Source organism: Podarcis pityusensis, assembly GCF_964106645.2.
Source record: "Podarcis pityusensis genome assembly, chromosome: 15".
In the NCBI taxonomy this organism is placed as follows: domain Eukaryota; kingdom Metazoa; phylum Chordata; class Lepidosauria; order Squamata; family Lacertidae; genus Podarcis; species Podarcis pityusensis.
Window position 1 is genome coordinate 41,802,397 of NC_138040.1, and position 21,142 is coordinate 41,823,538.

Below are 21,142 nucleotides of genomic sequence, written 5' to 3' on the forward strand. Positions count from 1 at the left end.
GTGGGTGGGCGTGCCAGTTGGAGAAGCGCTGCTTCCGGGTTTGTCGCTCGGCTGGCAAGAAGTCCCGGGCGCGGCTTCAGGCGCCTCAGTCCCTCCGGGGTGGGGGAGGCGATGAAGAGAGTCACCCTGTTTGTCAATGGCAGCCCCAGGAATGGAAAGGTGAGTGAGGGGCGCTTTGGTGAGAAGGGGCTTGAATCATGAGGAGATTGACTTTCATTTCCACCATCCCAGTCATGATACAAGGCAGGGCAAGAGGCACGTAAAGCGACAGAGCCAAGTCTCTGCTCCCAAGCAGCTTACAATCGAAAACGGGCAGTGAAGTGGCTAGATCTCAAGGTCTGATTAGAAGTCTACGGGTTTGGGGTCCCCTCCCCCCTTTCCCTACTGTCCTATACCAGTTTACCTGGGAGTAAGACCCATTGGGACTCACTTCTATGTAGACTTTCAATTTTAGTCATCTGATTTATATGGCATCCTTTAGAAACGTTTCTAGGGCGAATTTAATCCCCGCCCCGCCCTGCCCCAAGATAATATACACAGATTAAAATTATACTGAACAGCAGCATTTATTTAATAAAAAATAATAATAGAGGTCACTGAGCAGGATTCCAGCAGTGCCACTTCTGAGAAGACATCTTGGTGATCCTCTTTCTTAGAATGTCACACGGAATAAGTACTGTAAATCCTTTTTTTAAAAAAAAGTTAAGGAATTTATGCCCTGCCTATTTAACTATAAAAGCCTTAAAGCAAGAAGGCTCACCATATATATTTACTGATTAAAATGAAAATAATCATGTAATTATATTCGATAAAATCAATCACCCAAGATTGATCAGCTTGGAAAACTGGCAACAACTCTGTTTGACCCAAATACGTAAAATGAGTATTTGTTAAAGCAAGGCACACGTGTATTAGAATGTAATTTTTTTTTATAGTGTATATTTTTAAAACTCTGAATCTTATTTTGAAAAGAATTAGGCTACCTTGTTCTTGACATTTGATTTTATTGATAATATACACATAAATATATAATATACACATACACAAATTTATGTAAATTGTTTTGAGAATTTTATTATTTAAGGGATATCCAAATAAAATAAATGCAATAAATATATGTGGGGGAGACAAAGGAGAGAGTGAGTGGGTGGGTAGGAAGTAGATAATAATTACTATGGAAAAACAAGCTGGCAGAACGGATTAGACTTTGCTGGGTTGTGGAAAGAGAGCAATAACGTTACCAGGTGAAAGTGCCTAGGGAAGCTGTTGGATTTGAGACTAATAAAAGCCCTGCTGGATCAGACCAAAGGCCTGTCTAGTCCAGCATCCTGTTTTGCACAGTGGCCACACAGATGCTTAGCAACCCCCACCAGCACCTGGAATGGAGAGATCACCCAAAGTTGCTGGGCTTCTTTTGGGAGATAGCCCTGCAGCCCCCATCCCATGTTTCCAGGTGCACCCTCTCACATCTCTGCCTCCAAAGGCTTGCACAGCTGTTTGTTGCAGCAGCCCTGGCTACAAGCATCTCCCTTTGGGGGCAGCTCAGAGACCAGGGATGGCAGCAGCTGACCGGAGGACTCTCAAGGAGAGGAGGAAACACTCCACAAAGGAGGGTGTTCAAAAATGGGTGAGAGGCTGCCAGCTCTGCAGGCAAGGGGTGCCACAGAAAGAACTTGGTTGGTTGAAAACTTCTGCCCTAAAGCAAAAAGGTTTCACCTGGTACTCAAGAGCGAGTCAGAAATTAACAACAGCTTAATATATAATAATTTATTATTTAGACCCCACCCATCTGGCTGGGTTCCCCCAGCCACTCAGGGCGGCTCCCAACAGAATATTAAAAACACGCTAAAACATCAAACATTAAAAACTTCCCTAAACAGGGCTTCCTTCAGTAGCGATTCTGGGTGGAGGGCAGGGATTTCTACATTACCCCCAAGTATGGTGATGGGTTGCAAGTTGTGTCCAAAACAAAAGGTTGAGTAGCTTATTGCCCATCATAATTAAAAATAACACTAATAACATGACATCCTTCCAGTAATTACCGCCATCCTTTCTGAATTGGATGTATGCAAACAGCTGAATTTTCCAGTTTTCTTTTTTTCATGTTAGTAAATTTCACTCGGAGGTTTGTTTGTCTCTGAAACCTGTTCTTTTAAAAAAAATCCTTGATAACTGTACATGTAAATTGGTTCTGAAGACATAGCCATTAGCTGTAGACATAGCCGTTAAAAGCTCTAGGTGGCTTTGGAATTTAGTGAAACATAGGTAAACATGGCATTCCAAAAATGGTTTTATTTATTGCCTTTGGAAATACTGAACAAGTTTAGAGATGGAGCAGATGAGTCATACAGGGCGGAAATTGTTATTTGAAGTAGTTGTCTGTGAAACTAGTAAATACAGTAAAAATGGACCTTGACTGTGTCTCATGGTTTGTAAGGGGAGAGCTAAACCACAAGTCACAGTTAAGATGGCATGCTCAGCCAAACCTTGACTTAGCTAAGCATGGCTTGGCAGTAGAAAGGACCAGGGGGAGCAAAGCAGCTGTGAGCTTTTCTCTGAGCCCACTTGCTTGCATGGTCTGGCAAAGGCATAGTTTGACTGACCATGTCATGTGAATCAGATCAGTCAGTTTTGAAGTTGTAACTTTTTTTGCAGGCAACTATACCCAAGAAAATCACATGCATAAAACTCTTGCTCTCTTAGTAAGCTAAAATTAGTATGCGGTGCCTGCATTCTTTTTGTTTAATGTTTTTAATACTGTATAAGGAAGTGTACACTATTGAGTTGTATCTGGAAACATTTACAAATGTCTTCCTAAAAAAAGCTCAGTTTGTCCTGGCTTTTACTTTTTGAAATACGGTAATGTCAGTACTATAATACAAAGCGGACTTTGTTTTTGTTGTTTTGTCTTAAGTAGTGCAGAAAGTTTGGCTATTGAGCAGAGGCTCAGGTGACTTTTGACATGTTAAAACCTACAATGGCACACACTGTTTTGTTGACTAAACTGAAGACAATCATGGAAAACCTGGTCTATTTTAGGGTTTTGGGTGGGAAAGTCTAAAAAGCTTTCTAATTCAAAATTTTCCAGAAAAGCCACTTTGCTGGCTTTCATTTACAGTATTGGCCGTCATACATCCACAGAGGGACAGAGTAGAAATAGCAGCATTAAGCATAAATTTAGCAGGTGCTCTTCCTGTTGCTGTTTCTGCTCATAATCAACAACAGGCAGCCGAGCTCTGATTAGGAACAAGTACAGGAACCATAAATAATAAACTCTGTGTGTTTGGAGCAAAGCATCTTTTCCCCCTTTTCATTCACTGGAACCCCATGCACCTGTAGCTTGTGTTTTGTGAAGCTGCTGACTATTCAAGATCTTGTTTGAGTTATGAACCTCTGCTTTAGCTGAATGAAAACACATGACAGCTGCATTTGAATGTGCCATAATGCAAATGGTGGTGAGGTTTCTGGCATTTCCCCATCTATGTCTGCTATTCAGGTTGGACAGGGAATTTAGGTTCATAAAACAAAAGTGGGGGCCCTAAAACATTAACCACTGTTGGGCTAAATACTCACCTTCTCTTTTTATAGGTTGTGGCTGTTTATGGGACACTGTCTGATTTGCTGTCTGTAGCCAGTAATAAGCTTGGAATAAAAGCAACCAGTGTGTACAATGGGAGAGGTGGGCTCATTGACGACATTGCTTTGATAAGGTAAGTTGGGCGTGGATTTGATGTTCACATGATTGGAACTTTCTTGCAGAAACTAAAAGGAACCAGCAGCTGCTTGGAGGGAAGGGGGTGACTGTCAACTGTCTGTTAGGATACAGTGACCTCATTGCACTGGAATGTGCCATTGCTTTCTGACCTTCCAAAAGTGGGGTAGCTGCTCATGAGGACCAGTTCAAAACTGCTGGCCAAACTACACCTTGGTTTTGGGGAGCATGTTGTGGATTCCCTCCTTTTCCCTCCTCCATTTCCCGGTTTGGAGGAATCAGAGTTTGTCGTAAAGAGCACAATCTGCCTGTATACCAGAAATAAGCATCCATTTTAAAACAGTTTTCAGTTCTAGTAGGGTGGTGAGCCAGGGTTTGTAGTAATCATAGTTTGCCTGATTCAGAGATTATTGTGGACTCTAATTCAGCATTCGAAATTACCAGGCACTAAGTGCATTTTGCAACTGGATGGAGCTGTGCACTTAGCACCTCCACTTGCCTGGCTGCAGTCAGCTGGTCTGCCGGGCACTGCGGAAGCAAAAGACACCAGGTGATTCACCCAGCAGCAAACTCTGTCTCTTTATATATAATTATTAATATTTACTGTCAGACAAATCACCTGGTCTGCGGAGTAGTGTGGCAGCAAAAAAAAAAAAAAGGGCACACAGACATTTTTTGGCTCCCACAACTCAGGAGCCACATGGCTCCTTACTATCTAACACTGCTCTGATATACTTATTACCTTAAATAGTTATTGTTATGTATTGGTTTTGTCTGATGCCTTCAGAGGCTGGAATTAATTTGTTGGGAAATAGACCTCAAACAAATTCTCATTCAGATTTTCTTGCAAAAATCTGGATCTAACTTGAACTTTCTCCAGTGCCCCCAATTGTGAGTGTTGTTGCATTTTTTGGGTGACTGGATCAAAATGAGGTGTACAAGTATTGGATTGCAAAATTGAACACTTAAGTGTTTACTGAAAGTTAACTTTTAGAAAATACATTCTGCTATCAGTTTTTGAAGACAATTGAAACAACTGTTCCAAATTTGGCATTAACAAAATATTACTCTGCTCATAGAGTAATTGTGGCTTGTATTGCACCATTGACTATGACATGACTGGGTGTGCCCAAATAACTTTTCCTGTGAGCCCAGAAAGCCTGCCTTGTTTGTGGGAAGTAGTTACTTCAGACACACATGCAAAGGAGAGGGAAGAGCTTAACATATTTGAGGGTGGGATCAGAAGTGGATGCTAGGTTTCTAAGAGAGGGTCTACACCTTCAGAAAAGCATCATGGTGCAACCCCCCTAGGACAGTGCCCGAATGCAGGTAGGAAATAGCATGCCAAAATGCTCCCCTGCATCCCTGGCAGGTTAGCTCATGTGCACAGTGAGTTTTTGATGGAACACATTCAGACATGCAGTCCTCTGCCTGCATTCTGTAGTAACACAGTCTTAGAAGGGTTTAACCAAATTATTCATTCATTCCTTTATTTCATAAAATTTATATACCATTTGATCGTAGAAAACCTCAAAGCAGTTTACAAAAAATATTATTACATAAAATTATCTCTAAAATATTTACAACCATACTTTAAAGCATGCATAATTTAAAACATGATGATTATTGTTTTCCATCCTCAATTATTTACTGCCTCTCTGGCACCCAGCTAATTATCCTGGAACAGTTCCTTAGCTTTTAATGCCCCTTAGTTTAAATTTAAAACTTTAGAAATTGAAGTTATGCTTCTGGTCACTGTTGCCCTAAACCGAGTTATTTACTGTCTACTTGCACATGGAAACATTTGACTCTCTTTCTCTCTTCCCATTTCAGGGATGATGATGTCCTCTTTGTATGTGAAGGGGAGCCATTCATTGGTAAGAATCCAGAATTTTGCTCTGTTGCTTTTTGTCTTGTGAAATGGACAAGTTCACGACGGCACTAAAAGTGTTCATGTACATTCCGTGCTTACAGATCCCCAGAATGATGTAAACACTCCTGAAGCATTAACAGGCTCTCACTCAGACTGGATAACTCTCAACGTTGGAGGGCGGTACTTCACAACTACCCGGTAAGAGCCTGTCACTTTGTTGCCACAAGGTTATTTATATTTGCAAAATGCTTCAACGAACTCAATGAGTCAGCAGACAAAATCATTACCAACATTGCAGAAATTTACTCCATCCCACTAAAACTCAGGCTCCAAATTCTAGGCAGTACCTATTGGCTCCAGTCGAATGCCCTTTTAAAGTAAATAAATTGTGCTTGTTGGTTTTCTAAATGATGATTTTGCTATTGGAGCAAAGGGAAGGAACGGCATAGGAAAAATAGGAAGGCCATTGGTTCATCTACCTCACGGTTGTCTGCACAGACTGGCAATGGCTCTCCAGGGCTTCAGCCCTCCCTGGGGATGTGGGGAATTGAATCTACGGCACATGATGTGCAAAGCATAAGCTCATCCACTGAGCTCTGGCCCTCTTCCACAAGGTTTACAGTTAAAAGTACCAAACACAGAGGGAAATATCTCTAGGCAAAGCAAAACAAAAACCTACACAAAACCTGAACATCATTCTAAAAATCAAAGCCTTGAACTTATTTGTTAATACTTCTCCTTTTTTCTCCTAGGACCACATTAGTTAGTAAAGAACCTGATAGCATGCTGGCTCGCATGTTTAAAGATAAAGGTCAGTATGCACTAAAATTCAAAACCCCCCCCCCCATTTTTAACACTTTGTTATGGGAGCCTCTCTCAAAGCAGACAAATAGTTTATCGAAAGGTGCACTGCATAGCTTCATTGGCAGCTGCCCCATTGTATGACAAGTTGGCTGTTTCTGCAAGCAAATAAGCTTTGTGTCTTGTTGTTGGATTATTGTTCATGTTGTGTGATTCTCCATTTTTGCTTCTTCCCTGTATTAGTGAGAAGAAGAACCTAAGAAGCCAGATTCAAGCCTGGCTTCCTCTAACAAATGAACTTGAATTTTTTCCCTGTACAGCAAGAGAAAAAGATGCCTAATTAATCAGTCTTACAATACAGAGGAATAATCAGGATTGCAATCTTAATTATGCTTTAAATCACCGTCTTGAATTCAGGTTGGCAAGACAAAGGTTAATTGCCCCCCTTGAGTCATTGTGACATCAATTGATTGACAAGTGGGCAGTCCCACCCACCCTTCAAAAATGGCCCACAGGGGCTGTGGGAGCTCAGGATCCGGCCCACCAGGTGGATTCTGTTTCACACCCCTGTACTATAGGAAAGCTCAGAGCAGTATTTGAAGTTAGCCCAGGCGCCAGGTAGAGGGCCTTCTCGGTAGTGGCCCCCTCCCTGTGCAACACCCTCCCTTCAGATGTCGAGGAGATAAACAACTATCTGACTTAGAAGACATCTGAAGGCAGTCCTGTCTTAGGAAAGTTTTTAAGGACTGATGTTTTTACTATGTTGCTAGATATGTTGTATGTTTCCCCACCCAGAATGGCTGGGGAAACCCAGCCAGATGGGTGGGGATTTATTTATTTATTTATTTTGCAACTGGTGCAGGTCCCATTGTGACCCTGTGGTGAGCTCTGGATGCCAGGTTGGCAACTGAGGAAAGCAGAATGTCACTTAGAGAAGTGTCTGAAATATTTTCCTTGAAGCTTGAATTAGTTTTATTCTGGATTGTTTTATTTGATGTTTTAGTGTGTTGTAAATCGTGTTGTGATTTTTTCTTTAAAATATAAAGTGGTATAGAAATGGAATAATAATAATAATTATTATTATTAATAATAATAACAATAATAATATCACATCGGGCAAGGGGGAATGGCGCCTAGACATTCCATTGTGGCAACCATAGCCCAGGTTTATATAGCTGAGTTTCCAACACGGCGTCAGAGACTTCTCTGGAACCCTTAGTCCAGAATTTGAACTCTGGTCTAGCTGAAAGGCCATGACTGTAATCTGTATCTCACCAATTCTCTTTTAAGTAGGATGGAACTGTTAGAACAGCCCCTGTATTTGGTCTTTGGCTTGCTTTTTCCTTTGTGACATTTTGAGTTGAAACTCTTAAGAGGACTTTTGAAAATTGCTCCCTCTCCCAAGCTGTCTGTTTTTAAATAACTTCCTTGAGCTAGTGCACAACTGGGTTATTACAATAATAAATCTGATTTTTGAAGGCTTTCTCTTTTTGTGCACTGAATTTTTGTGTGATATTTCCTGTTGGAAACAGATGCCTGGGGGAATAAGCAAGATCACCGGGGAGCCTTCCTAGTCGACCGTAGTCCTGAGTACTTTGAACCAATTTTGAACTTTTTGCGTCATGGACAGCTTATTGTAAATGAAGGCATTAATTTGTTAGGTATGTATTATTGGGGTACCAGTCATGTTATCATTTTGTTGTTGTTTGCTGCCGAACTCTTATTCTTAGATGAGCCTAAAGAGGCTAGTGGATGGTGCTGTAAAAAAACTAATTGTTGCTTAGTTTGGTTTTTCTTAGCAGGGGTGGGGAGGAGCGCATCCTGCAGACTTAAGAGCCAAACATATATGGGATTCTGAAGATTGATTATTGAAGTATTAAAACAAAATGGAACAAAAATAAATTGCAGCTGAGAGAGGTGGACTCTACTCAGAGGAGATCCATTGAAATTAGTAGACCAAAGTTACCAGTGTCTACCTATTGTTAGTGGGTCTACTCTGTGTAGGACTAGCATATTAGAATGCAAACATCCTGCCACTGAGGGAAGGGTTGCTTATCCTCTTTTCCCCTCACACTGTTTTCACACTCCAAATGCCGCTCCTGAAGCTGTTAAATCATTTGGGTGGGAGTGTGGAGAGGTCTCTTTCCCAGTGGTCTCCTGGCAGCTTTGGAGGAGAAAGGGAAGAAAGCCAATCTTCTTTCTTTCTTTTTTGAAGGAAAATAATGATAGAAAAAAGGGGTCAAGTCTTCTTCCCTGACCTAATTCAGGGCCACTTTGGTTAATTCTTAGCTTTAAAAAAGAAGAAACATGTCAGAATATATTATCGTAGAGCTCACACTTTACATCCTAGCTCTTAATTGATTGGAGCTAGAGAAACTATAACTAACACAGAATACATTCTCAGTATAGTATGTCAAAACTCCCCTTGGCTCAAGTGGGACAAATACTTCACCCTAAATATACTTGTTGCTGTCAGCTTATTAAAGGCTGGAATAATCGCCGTTTTATTAATCAGAAGTGTGTGAGAGGAATTTGGGGACATTGCATCCTGTGCTCTTAAATTTTATTCACCTCTTTGCATCCCCCATGGAAAAAAACGGTACTTGTTTTGGAAGCATACGCTTCCGAAATTGGATAACCATGGGGCCCTTTGGGCTGGAAATCTAATTCTCCTTTCCTCCATCCCCAGTTACATCCAATATAAGATGTGTACGACCGACAGTTTTATTGGTGTGTGCTGCTCATAGGAGAGAGAGTTTAAAACTTTTAAGCAACCTCATTCTCTTGCCAAGAGAAGAGGTAACCTCAACGGGTGTGAAGCTGAAATACGCAGTCTGAGTTGCTGCAGTCACAGGACTGGACTGGGCCCTGTGCACACGTAATAGTCCAGTGCTTTGGCTGCAGAGAGACCGGAGTTCAAATCCTCACCCAGCCATGAAGCTATTCTGTGCCATTATGAGCTCAACAGAAGAAAGGGGGATAGAATTGTGTATAATAATGATGATGATGTTGATCTAATCAGGATTTCACCTAATCACAGCTAATGAACCTTTGCAGGATTTTGTGTGCTCGCTGTCTCTCACTCACTCACACCCCTCTGCTGCCCAGGTTTAACCCCCTTATAATTTCAGTTAGTACTGATTAGAAATACTGTAGGGTTTTGGTTGTTTCTTTACATTTTACTACTTATGACACTTCTTTTAAGAGTAATAGTTAAAATAACAATTTAAAAACACCTGCCCCACACCAATGGTGGTGGGTATGGGTGTTGTTTAAGTTAACGCTAACCATGGTGTGTTGTTGACCAGTTTTGAAACTGTCTTCAAACCCATATTTCAAGTCCTGCTTAACTGCAACTATGGTTAATGCTCATAATGGTTAAAATGGGTAGAAACATCTTCCCACTGGTGCGAGGGCTCCGTTACTGGATGCTGTGCAGCGTGCATGTTAGCGGGAGCCCATTTGCTGATCAAGTGGGGCGTTGCTTGTACTGACATAAGCTAGTTAGAGATTAGATTCCGTTTGACTTCCGAGGTACTGCATAGATTGCCTTGAGACATATACAGTGGTACCTCTGGTTACACACACTTCAGATTACAGACTCTGCTAAACCAGAAATATTACCTTGGGTTAAGAACTTTGCTTCACTTTGGGGAAGAAGAGGAATTTGTGCACAATCTTGTGACTGGCTCCTGCAACCCCGTTTAAGGGAACAGGATGCTGAGCATGTCTGAAACTACATGGTATGTCATTTCTGTGCAGGTTTTCACCATTTTTTTTTAGCTGTTTTTATTATACAACCTTGGTTGTTGAACGCCTTGGTACTCGTATGTTTTGGCTCCCGAACGGCATGAACTTGGAAGTGAGCGTTCTGGTTTGCAACCATTCTTTGGAAGCCGAATGTCCAGTGAGGCTTTCACAGCTTCCGATTGGCTGCAGGACCTTCCTGCAGCCAATCAGAAGCCACACCTTGGTTTCCGAATATTTTGGAAGTCGGACAGACTTCCGGAGCGGATTCCGTTCGACTTCTGAGGTACTGCATAGATTGCCTGGAGACATATACAGTGGTACCTTGGGTTACATACGCTTCAGATTACAGACTCCACGAACCCAGAAATATTACCTTGGGTTAAGAACTTTTCTTCAGGATGAGAACAGAAATCGTGCAGTGGCAGCACAGCGGCAGCAGGAGGCCCCATTAGCTAAAGTGGTGCTTCAGGTTATGAACAGTTTCAGGTTCAGAACGGACCTCCAGAATGAATTAAGTTCTTAACTTGAGATACCACTGTATGTGGAAGGTAATTAATTAAGAATAATGATAATCGTAATTTATAGCAAGGATACCGTACATTCATGTTCTTTTCTCTTGTGCTAGGGGTCTTAGAAGAAGCCAGGTTTTTTGGGGTTGACTCACTGATTGAACACCTAGAAGCAGCTATTAAGGTAATTACAGTTTTTGCAACCACCTCATTTTCTTGCCCAGTAAAAATGTCAGTGATATTGGGCTGAACTTTCTATTCATGTCTACTCAGAAGCAAGCATTATAAAGGCTGGAAATTAACTGGAGCACATCTCACTGAAAACAACAGAAATTCTGGGTAGACACATAGGATTGCACTGTAAGGGGGGTTTCTACACTCAGATAATTTGCTTATTAGAAAAATGTTGAAATAACTATGTGGTATGTTAGATTAATATAGACATTTTATTATTATTATTATTTCTCTTGGATTACAAAACAGCTGTAAAATAAATGTGCTAAATCACAATCCATATGCATCAGAAATTTTCTCCCACTTCAGAATTTTTCCAAAATCCCAACATCACTGAAAACTCTTTTTTTAAAAAAAATGATATTTATTGAAAATTTTTGAATTACAAAAGAAAACAAAGAAGAAAAAGAGAAATAAAAAACAAAGAAAAAACAAACCATAGTCAAACAATACAGATTGATAGAAATCAAAATCGAAAAATATCACAACACGCTCAAAAAACAAAAATATACCACAAACATTTAAAAACAAATCCAATATTCTCAAATCCTTAACTGTCATTACCTTCTTTCTTTGACCTCCTCCTCCTCCCTTTTTTTTGTATCCTGGTTATTAATTGTCGCAGCAAATCCTTTCCATATTTCATAATATTCTGTCATTACTTTACCTTAATCTATTTTAATCTTACCTTACTATAAAAACCTTAAAGCTTAAAACTTAAATCTTATTTTTACCAATTTCTCATAACCATAATATTCTTACATAATTCTTTAAACATTTTTGCTAAAGCCAAATAATTTTGTTCCAACATTTTCCTAACATTCATCAATTTTATAAAACAATCCTAATAAAACAACAACAACAAAAAAACCAATCCAATCTTCATCCAGCGTCTCTTCCTCCTGGTCCCGGGTTTTGTCAGCCCTTTCTATCTCATCAATCTAGCGCATTAACCTGGCAATCTTATGTCCGAGGCCCTTAAGTCACTTCCATGTCCCTTCCACAGCTCTTCTTCATATTTATAGCTGTATTTTCCTTTATCTCCTGCTCCTTTCACTCTTGGGAACTCCAGCTTGACAATGCTTTTGACCCTTCTCGACAAATCAGCCCCTTTTCCATAGTCCAGACTAAGCTCCCTGTGGTATTTAAGAACATGTTTCAAAATCCCTCCAAAATTAAGAGCCCCCACAACCCCAAACTTCTCACGGCCCATTGCCAGACTTGAAAAGTCCAAACCTCCCTGCATAGGGGGGTCTATCCAACCCCCCATTTCCAAACCAAACCAAACCAAACTTTATCTTTCCAAATCTGGCTTTTTCCAAGTTCATTTGTCAAATCCAAGAATTCATGTTCCTGCTGGGCCACAGCTCCCTCGATCTCTGGCGCCCAAGATTCAGAAACATCCTCTTCCCTCATCTGTTCTGTCAGGGCACACTCCTGATCTGATTCCTGGGTGGGCTCTACATAATTTCCCACTGCCTGTCCAAAATTTCTGATCGCATCAGTCATAAAATCCGTCTTCTAATGTAGCTGTTCCAGTAGGGCACTTGTTTTACAGAAAGCACACAACAGAGCTTCTGAATACATTGTCCTGCAAGGTCAGAAGTCTATTCCCACGATCGTAATCTGTGACAGCTGCAAGCTCCCCGATTCAGAGTTGGTTACAGTTTCACAGGCTCCCTCTAGGGGAAGAACTTCTGTTTGTTCTTTTCTTTTAAAGACAGATCTAACAACAAAATTTCCTTTTTCAAATATTTTGTCAATATTTGTTCCTTTAAAATGCGAAGGGGAACAATGGAGTCACTATGTTTCTCTTCTTTTAGCTATCTGTCTCTGGTCAATGAGCTTCAAAAAACATCAGTCCTGACACACACCCCCACTCCAGGATCAAGACAGTGGAAAGTTACTTTGCTTTACACTCACTTCTGCAGGTTTAAACAGTCCGGGGGAAAAAAATCCCCCCTCTTTTCCTGCTTCCGAAGGGGGTTCAACAATTTAAAATGATGGAAAGTTAATCCTTTACAAGCGATTTTCAGAACTCTAATTTGCCATGTCTTTGCTTTAATCTATCTACAAAGGAACGGAAGGCTGACTTCCTGTTTAGACCTTCCCGTCAGTGCCAAATTAAAATAAACTTTTAAGTCCAATTTTCCTTTCAGCTCACAAATTCTTATTTAGAGTCCAATTGTCCAAAATTTAAGTACTCATGGGTGATTGTTTTAAAAGCCAAATTGTCCCAGGAAAAAGGCAGCGCTCTCCGGCAACGGCTGTGTGGCTTCACTCCACGGAAGAAGCAGTTGACTCTCAGCACCGCGCCACTTCCCCCTCTTCGCTCCGGAGCCTGTTAGTAGGTTCCTTTGCGGGTTGGGGGGGCGCTAAAGGTGCCCGCCGAGTCCCATGGTCACAGGCTTCATCCGCCTGTGATTTTTAAAAGGGTCCCTGCTTCGCCGTAGCGGAAAAGACCCGTTTCCCGTGGAGCTGGTCCCTCCAAATCAGAGGGAGTCCGCCATTACCGATGGCGCCACGCCGGAAGTCCCCAACATCACTGAAAACTCAACTAGTAGTTGAATGTCATTTTTTGCTGCTCTTCTTCTTTCCCTACAGAATTCACAACCAGCTGAAGATCATTCGCCAATCTCCCGAAAGGAATTTGTTAGGTTCCTACTTGCGACTTCAACCAAATCTGAGCTACGCTGTCAGGTATCAAGAACAAAGATTGTTCTTTGTTAGTTAGGGTTATTCTATAGGTTATCATATAACTCCTAAGGCAAAGTGGGGGATCTGTTTCAGCCTGAGGGTCAGGGCCAGAACTGGCCTATCCTTTGTGGGACATTTCAGGCCAATGGGCAGAGCCCACCCACCGGTCAAGTTTCAAGCTGCTAGGTGGCGCAGGAAGCTTTTGATGTGGAGCAGAATTTAAAAATGTGTCCCCATGTTTCTATCTGAGATGGTATAAGAGCCTGCTGGAGGGTGTGTCTAGTCCAGCCTCCTGTTCTGGCAGTGGCCAACCAGGTGGCTCTGGAAAGCCCTGAGTGAAATAGCACTCACTCACTTTGGATTCCCAGCAGCTGACATTCAGAGGCATATTGCTTTTGACAGTGGATCTAGAAGAAAGCCGTCATGAGCAATAGCCGTTGATTGGCCTCCGTGAATTTTACATTCTTTTGCTTCATTTTTGGACATTTCATGCCGGTAGAAAGACTAGCACAGGTAGGACTGTAATCCCTCTGTAAGAAATGCTAGTTTTTTAATTGAAGGAATTCTTTTGCATTTTTACATGGGGAGCATTACAAATGGTGTTCCGTCATCCACAGTTTAATGTGGTATGGTCTACTCTCCAACCACATTCTACTGAATGTGTAAATGAAGGGTGTGACTACTACCTACTGTTCTGGTAACTTAATGAAACAAAAATAAATAAATCATGATCCAGCCATATCCCACAATGAATTGGAATAATTTGATCTTTTACCAATGAAAATCCCTCTATAGAAAATCCCCCCATCTTTCTACAAAGCAGATAATTTGTTTGTTCTCTTGATCAGTATAATGCCAATACAGTCAACAATTACACAGAGTTGATTAATTCATATTCAGTGATGCTCTTTTTTGTTCATGACCATGCAACAGCCAGTATTGTTAACTGGGTAGTTCCAAAATTAAATCCCATCTCATCCCCACACACAGTCTGTGGCTTAAGGCTCTGGACACGTTTCTTAGCGCCAGTGCTGCTTCTATAGTGTGGGGGTGCCACCATCCTCCCCAACGGGCTTCATTGTAAGGGATTCTTGAGATCATGTAGGCAAAGTTTGTTGAGTGCTCTGAAGTGCTATACAGGCAGCAAGTCTTTCCCCCCTCCCTTCTCCCAATTTTTCAGGGTTTAAATTTCAGCGGGGCAGATCTCTCTCGTTTAGATCTCCGATATATCAACTTCAAGATGGCCAACTTGAGCCGATGCAACCTGGCCCATGCCAACCTGTGCTGTGCAAACCTTGAACGAGCAGATCTCTCTGGATCAGTTCTAGATGTGAGTGTTGTTTGGAGTGGGGCTAAAAACCAGCATACATTTGTCTTTAGAACAAAGTTGGGTACATTTATGCAGCTGGCCTGATTAACTGAATAAGGTTTCTTTAATAGCATGACAACTTAGCCCTGAGTCCAGGAGTGGCGGACCTCAGGCCTGGAGGCCAAATACAGCCCTCCAGTCCTTCCTAGCAAGCCCTTGGGACTCCTGCAGGCCACACTCCCTTCCCAGCCACACCCCTTGCCCAGGACTTCGTCCTATTTGCATGGCAAGAATGTGTCCTTGAGCTCTGATAATGCCTCTTGCCTGCCTGCCTGGAGGATAGAGAGGGATGTGTGAGTATGTATAGAAACTAGCCTAAGGATAACAGCTGCATTAGTTTTCCTGAAACCCTGGAGAGCTGTTGCCAGTCAGTATAGACCATAATGAGCTAGATGAACCGGTGGCCTGGCTTGGTATAAGGGCAGCTTCCTAATTTCCTAATTCCCTAATTTCCCATCCTATACATTCTTCAATACCTCTCTCCACCACCTGGATTCACCTGCAAAATACACAAGAGGCATCGGAGCTGGAACAGAAGTGTCCTTGAACCATTGCCTGAAGAGAATTGCAGGGTTTTTTACCCATCCGCTGGGACAGGACCAAAACCAGTGCTTTTGGAATACTAGAGGGTAGATGTAGGAAAGACTTTTGGAAAATAAGAACATTGTAACAATTAAATAGGCTACCAATGGGGGCTGTGGAATTTCCATAAGCAAAGGCTGGTCAGGCATGTCTCAAACATAGAATATTCACATCTGGACCAGTTAATACGTTGCACATCTTCTGACTCTGATTCATTTTAGCTCTCTCTCTCTCTCTCTCTCTCTCCATCAGTGTGCCAACCTCCAAGGAGTAAAGATGCTTTGTTCTAATGCAGAAGGAGCATCCCTGAAAGGGTGCAATTTTGAGGACCCCTCTGGCCTTAAAGCTAACCTAGAAGGTAAAAACAAAAACTTGGTGCCTTTCTGCTTTTATATGACACATGCTGTAGTGACAGGGAAATTCTGAAATAGCTTGGAGGATTACAGGCATCTCCCCACTTATGTGGGGGTTACATTCAGATGCCCTGCATGCATAAGTGAAATTGCATAATATGGGGAGCATTCTTTAAATGCCCTCTCTGACACTCTCTCTTCAATTCATACAAAAAATACTGTATCCAAGAGTATACACAACTAGAATTGAAGCTCTGGGGCCGGCAGGAGGCTGGAGGACGCATGGGAAAGTGGCTGTGGCTGCTGCTGCCCTACTCTGCAAATCAGCTGTTAGGTGGGGAGGCTGAGCAGTGTAAACAAATCACCACTGTGCCTCTGGCCTCTTTGGGGCTTCCTCCACCCTCACTGACGTCTTCTTTGGGCTCCAGGGAATGTCTCCTCATGAGCCACAAGGACTCAGCTCTCCTGCCATTTCCAGGTTGAATTGTATTATTTAAATATTTCCCAGCTCCATGAGTTCATGCAGCCACACGCAAGTAATTTGTGTGTAAGTGTGGGGGGACGGGACACCTGTACTAAAGCCAAAATGAGCTCATCTGCTGAACTCACAGTCTCCATATTACTCTTGGATAATTCTGAAGATGGATTGCTTCATAAGTGTGTTGGTTTGGAGTGGGGAGGCATAGACGATGGCACCTCCGTATCAGGCAGCTGACGATGGGAAAGAGCCTTGTCTGAGACCTTTAACTGCATTTCATTAAGAAACCAGAGCATCAAGCTGCAGAACTAGGGTGGTTGTTCTCAATAAGAAGGTCAAGAGCAGGCGATGAGAATGAACTCATTCACATTTTTAAACTGGACTTAAAATGTTATTTCCTACTTCAGGTGCTAACTTGAAAGGAGTTGATATGGAAGGTAGTCAGATGACTGGAATAAATCTCAGAGTTGCAACTTTGAAAAATGCAAAGCTAAAGAACTGCAACCTGAGAGGAGCAACTCTTGCAGGAACTGACTTGGAGGCAAGTTACATTTTCAGCTTTTGATCAACAGCTGAGCATTTACAGGGTTTCTGTTAACACTTTTCACAAATCTCGGGTGACTTTTCATTTAAAAGGGTCTTTGGTTCTCAATGCTACTGAATACATTTTTGTATCTTTCCATGGCTAGCTACCTTTTGGTTCGCTGTTGGCTCCAACAGTAAGGTATCACCTTACATTTGTAAAAAATTATCAAAAGTGTTTGCCTATGAAGGTGACTCAGAAACTACAACTAATCCAGAATGTGGCAGCTAGACTGGTGACTGGGAACAGTCGACGGGACCATATAACACCGGTCCTGAAAAGCCTTTAAATGGCCTCAGCCCTGCATACCTGAAGGAGCATCTCCATCCCAATTGTTCAGCCCAGACACTGAGGTCCAGCGCTGAAGGCCTTCTGGTGGTTCCTTCACTGTGAGAAGTGAGGTTACAGGGAACCAAGCAGAGGACCTTCTTGGCAGTGGTGCCTGCCCTGTGGAACGCTCTCCCTTCAGATGTCAAGGAAATAAACAACTATCTGACCTTTAGAAGACATCTGAAGGCAAACCCTGTATAGGGGAGTTTTTAAATGTTTAATTTTTTATTATGTTTTTATATATGTTGGAAGCCACCCAGAGTGGCTGGGGCACAGATAGGTGGGGTGCAATTATTATTATTATTATTATTATTATTATTATTATTATTATTTATTATATAAAAACACAATTAACAACTAAAAGGAGCATCCTCTTTAATATCAAAATAAACATTGCACATAAAAAGCAGCTACAAAACACAAAGAAAATTCACAAGCATAGTAAACGAATGTACAAAATATCCTCTGAGCATCAGGAAGTAAAATGCTGCAAATGGAAATCAACTAAGGTGAATAAATTCAACCTAACTTAACAAGATGGAAGCTGTTAGCTTTGCGTGTGCGTGTTTTAAACATATAAAAACGTCTCTCTGCCATTTCAGAATTGTGACCTGTCGGGCTGTGACCTGCAAGAAGCCAACCTGAGAGGGTCAAACGTGAAAGGAGCCATCTTTGAAGAGATGCTGACACCGCTACACATGTCTCAGAGTGTCAGATAGGCTGTCCAGAAGAATGGGAGCTTCTTGCTGCAGATCACCTTCGTTCCACCCTTTATCCTTAATAACATAGGAGCAACAATTCTTCCATGGCTTTGAGTTTCTCTGTGGTTGACTAAGGAACTGCCTCAGATCACACATATGTGGGAATTTCCCTTTCATAGGCGTAGAAGTAGCTGTTGAACCAAACCATGAAAGTTGGAGGGCTTTGGAAGCAGAGATGTTGCTGTTTGCTCTGAATACGTTGGCACTTGTGCACCACCTCACTCACTCCAGAATGCATTTTAAGAGATTTGTTAATTTATTAAAGCACAATATATGCAATTTATATTTATTAAATGTCTAGTAGCAGTATGGATCATACACAGTAGCCAAAAAATGAGGTTTTGATTTGTTCATGTTGCATATTAATTAGCCCACTTGCCCCCTTTCAGGTACCACTTTTGTTGTGACCAAATAGGTCCTTTTAATCTGTTTAGGTGTTTACATAAATAAGACCCAGTACACTCCAGGGAAGGTGCAAGTAAACCTCAGACAACCAATGTTGGATTTTCTCTGTAATACTGCTTTATTGATTAACAAACGTGACAAGACAGGAGACATGCACTTAATCATACACACATCCATACTCCCCACTCTACACTGGATTGATCTGACCCAGTAAGAGGCACGGGTGGCAAACGACAGCTGTCAATGCACACAACTTGAGGCTGGAGGGCTTTGATATTTATACACCTTGTCCGTTCATCTGATGCCTGGCAACTCCTGATGCTTACACAACTCCTTGTCGTTGGCATGTTTTCAGCATCTCACATCCTTGTCCTTGACAACATCTCATCCTTGTCCTTGGCATCGTCTCACAACTCTTATCTTATCTGACTGTTTTGTAAAGCTGTGCAGCCCAATATCAAACCGCCTTGTGCTGTTCTGTTCCCGCACACACAGTTTTTGCCAAAACATCAAGATGTTTTCCCCATCCGTTAGCACTTATACAACACAGTTCATGAGCAGTTCACTGACAGTTCAAAGACATTGCATCCATTTTGTGGTGGTGTTCCGCCTTTCAGGCCCACGCAAACTATACCATTCGCTACACTTTCAAAGTCATCTTTGTAGAACGAGAATGGCTGCTAACTAGAGTATCTACGTGTAAGATAGGCTTCACTCCTGTGAGCTCAGATTAATTTATTCACTGTTTCAGAATAACGAATGATGAAGGGCCATCTTGCTCCCGTCCCTTAACAGAGTGCTGGGTGTAGCAAGAACTTCCTTTCATGGTGCAGACCCATTCATCAGTCACATTTGGAAGTGTGAGAGAAGTTGTGTGCTCTGGTCTGAACATCCCCTGCTGCTTATTATAGCACACTTTGAAATTGGATACACTCAGGGTAGAGGCTGTCAGCCCCAGATCCCAGAGGTTTATCCATTAGGAACATAGGAACCTGTTGATAATATGGTAGACCCATTAGTCCATCTATCTCTGTAATGTCTGCATATGTCATATGTGATACCAGGTGTGGGGCAGATGGGTGTGGTTTGGAGAAAACTGCTTTGCCATTCAAATTGGGACCAATGCTGGGCTGAATTTTGACCACAGGCCCAGCTGCTCCCCAGAGTTTCAGACAGGGGATTGAACCTGGTACCTTTTGTAGGCAAACCACATGCTCTGTCACTAGGCTATTACAAGTGTAGCTGCTTCAAATGTTATGGAAGAAAGATAATAGCATAGTTTGTAAGTTACAGCTGGCTGAGTGTGTCTTGAAACCTGTAACAGGCCAGTATGGTTGCAGACTTCTGCCACTGTGACGAATGTATCTCATTTCTGTCTGGCCCATTTTTACCTTCTTTCCTGTTAGTTTTTTCCAGGCCAAATAGAAAGTTGGATGGGGAAGCTAAACTGCCTAATCCCAACTTCTGCTATTGCTCAGAAGTCTCTTAGCAGGGAGTGATCAGAAACAGTGCAGCCTAAAATACGTCTTGCCAAAGATGCCACAGAAAAGAGGTCCAAGCATTTGGACAGCGAAAAACTTTCTCTGGGCAAACAATGGGAAACACTACAAGGAAGTCTAATACACTCTGTACAACAAGTAGAACCTTGGGATCAGAGTTGCTCCCAGTTGCTCTTTCCCTGTTGTCCATTTCCCAGGAACTTTTCAATGTGTCTGCATCGAGAAATAGAAACAACCATAGCAATGCTCCACTGGAGCAACAAGGTTATTTTTTGTTTTGTAATGCAGGAATGGTGAGATTCCCAATTTCCATCAGCCCCAGCCAGCATGGCCAGGAGTGATGGGACTCAGGGTCCAGCAAAATCTGGAGGTAAAAGGTTCCTCATCCCTGATTTGATAAAATGTAGGCACATAATTAGATTTACAATTCCTGTCTGCCCCCAGCAGCAACTGAAGTGAGGCACGCAGGGTCTTCTTGTTCTCCACTATTGCTTCTAGAGGAGGGGTAGCCATTGCACTGCTCTCCAGATCTTTTGGACTAAAACTCTCATCATCCCTGACCAATGTCCATGCTGGCTGGGCCTAATGGGAGTTGAAATCTGCAACAGTTGGAGGCCAGCAGGTTGGCTTTCCCTGGGCTGCAGTTACATGTTCCAACTGCAACCTATGCAACTATCTAGCTCATTTATGAAAGTGGGGAGCTAAGGCATCTTCCTTTGTGGGTGACCAAAATAGCTCTGGTTAAACCAGCATGGCAAATGTTGCACAGCCCTTTCTCCCTCCTCATTGAGCTACCTGGGCTGAGGGAAGTTGTGGTCCAAAATACCTGGAGGACAGCAGGTTGGCAAAGTGTCTTGTACCAAGAAGGACATCATGGACTGTAGGCAGCATAAGTACTGAGCAATTCTTCCCACCAACACGACTTTATCCCAATGAGACTTTGTTCCACTGTAATGACAATGCAAAAGCTTTTTCTCTGTATGTCTTTGTGTTTTCTGTACCTACAATAGAACAGGCACATGTAGAAACTTTCAATACCAAATAAAAGCTGGGTGCCAGCAAAAATGGATACCTCAGGTGCTGAATTCTATGCAACTCAAAAGACAGAAATCAAAGGGGTGGACGCTGCCCAAAGGAGGTGGTGATCAACAACATGCATCTCTCCCCTCCTTGGTGAGACTAAACAACTGTGCAGACTAGTCTTTG

At 42.2% G+C, this 21,142-nt stretch overlaps 1 protein-coding gene across 2 annotated transcripts; it reads left to right on the forward strand.

The window, feature by feature from the left end:
- The first annotated feature begins 7 nt into the window (after positions 1 to 7).
- KCTD9 (potassium channel tetramerization domain containing 9) lies at positions 8 to 21,005 on the forward strand. 2 transcript variants are annotated; one of them, XM_080982567.1, is made up of 12 exons: positions 8 to 159; positions 3,589 to 3,710; positions 5,546 to 5,589; positions 5,687 to 5,783; positions 6,338 to 6,396; positions 7,919 to 8,047; positions 10,762 to 10,829; positions 13,484 to 13,579; positions 14,757 to 14,906; positions 15,780 to 15,885; positions 16,766 to 16,899; positions 17,874 to 21,005. In XM_080982567.1, exons 1-12 carry the CDS (start codon positions 112 to 114, stop codon positions 17,988 to 17,990), a joined length of 1,170 nt encoding a protein of 389 aa, XP_080838693.1. In that variant the 5' UTR covers positions 8 to 111; the 3' UTR covers positions 17,991 to 21,005. The 2 variants fall into 2 exon arrangements, with proteins under 2 accessions (XP_080838693.1, XP_080838694.1); XM_080982568.1 differs by lacking the exon at positions 7,919 to 8,047.
- The last annotated feature ends 137 nt before the right edge of the window (positions 21,006 to 21,142 follow it).

Bases quoted from the DNA above. Each gene is read 5' to 3' on its own strand.
- KCTD9 (XM_080982567.1), top strand. From the start codon at position 112: ATGAAGAGAGTCACCCTGTTTGTCAATGGCAGCCCCAGGAATGGAAAG. The intron at 160-3,588 runs GTGAGTGAGGGG...CTCTTTTTATAG, and splicing joins GCAGCCCCAGGAATGGAAAG to GTTGTGGCTGTTTATGGGAC. The intron at 15,886-16,765 runs GTAAAAACAAAA...TTCCTACTTCAG, and splicing joins CCTTAAAGCTAACCTAGAAG to GTGCTAACTTGAAAGGAGTT.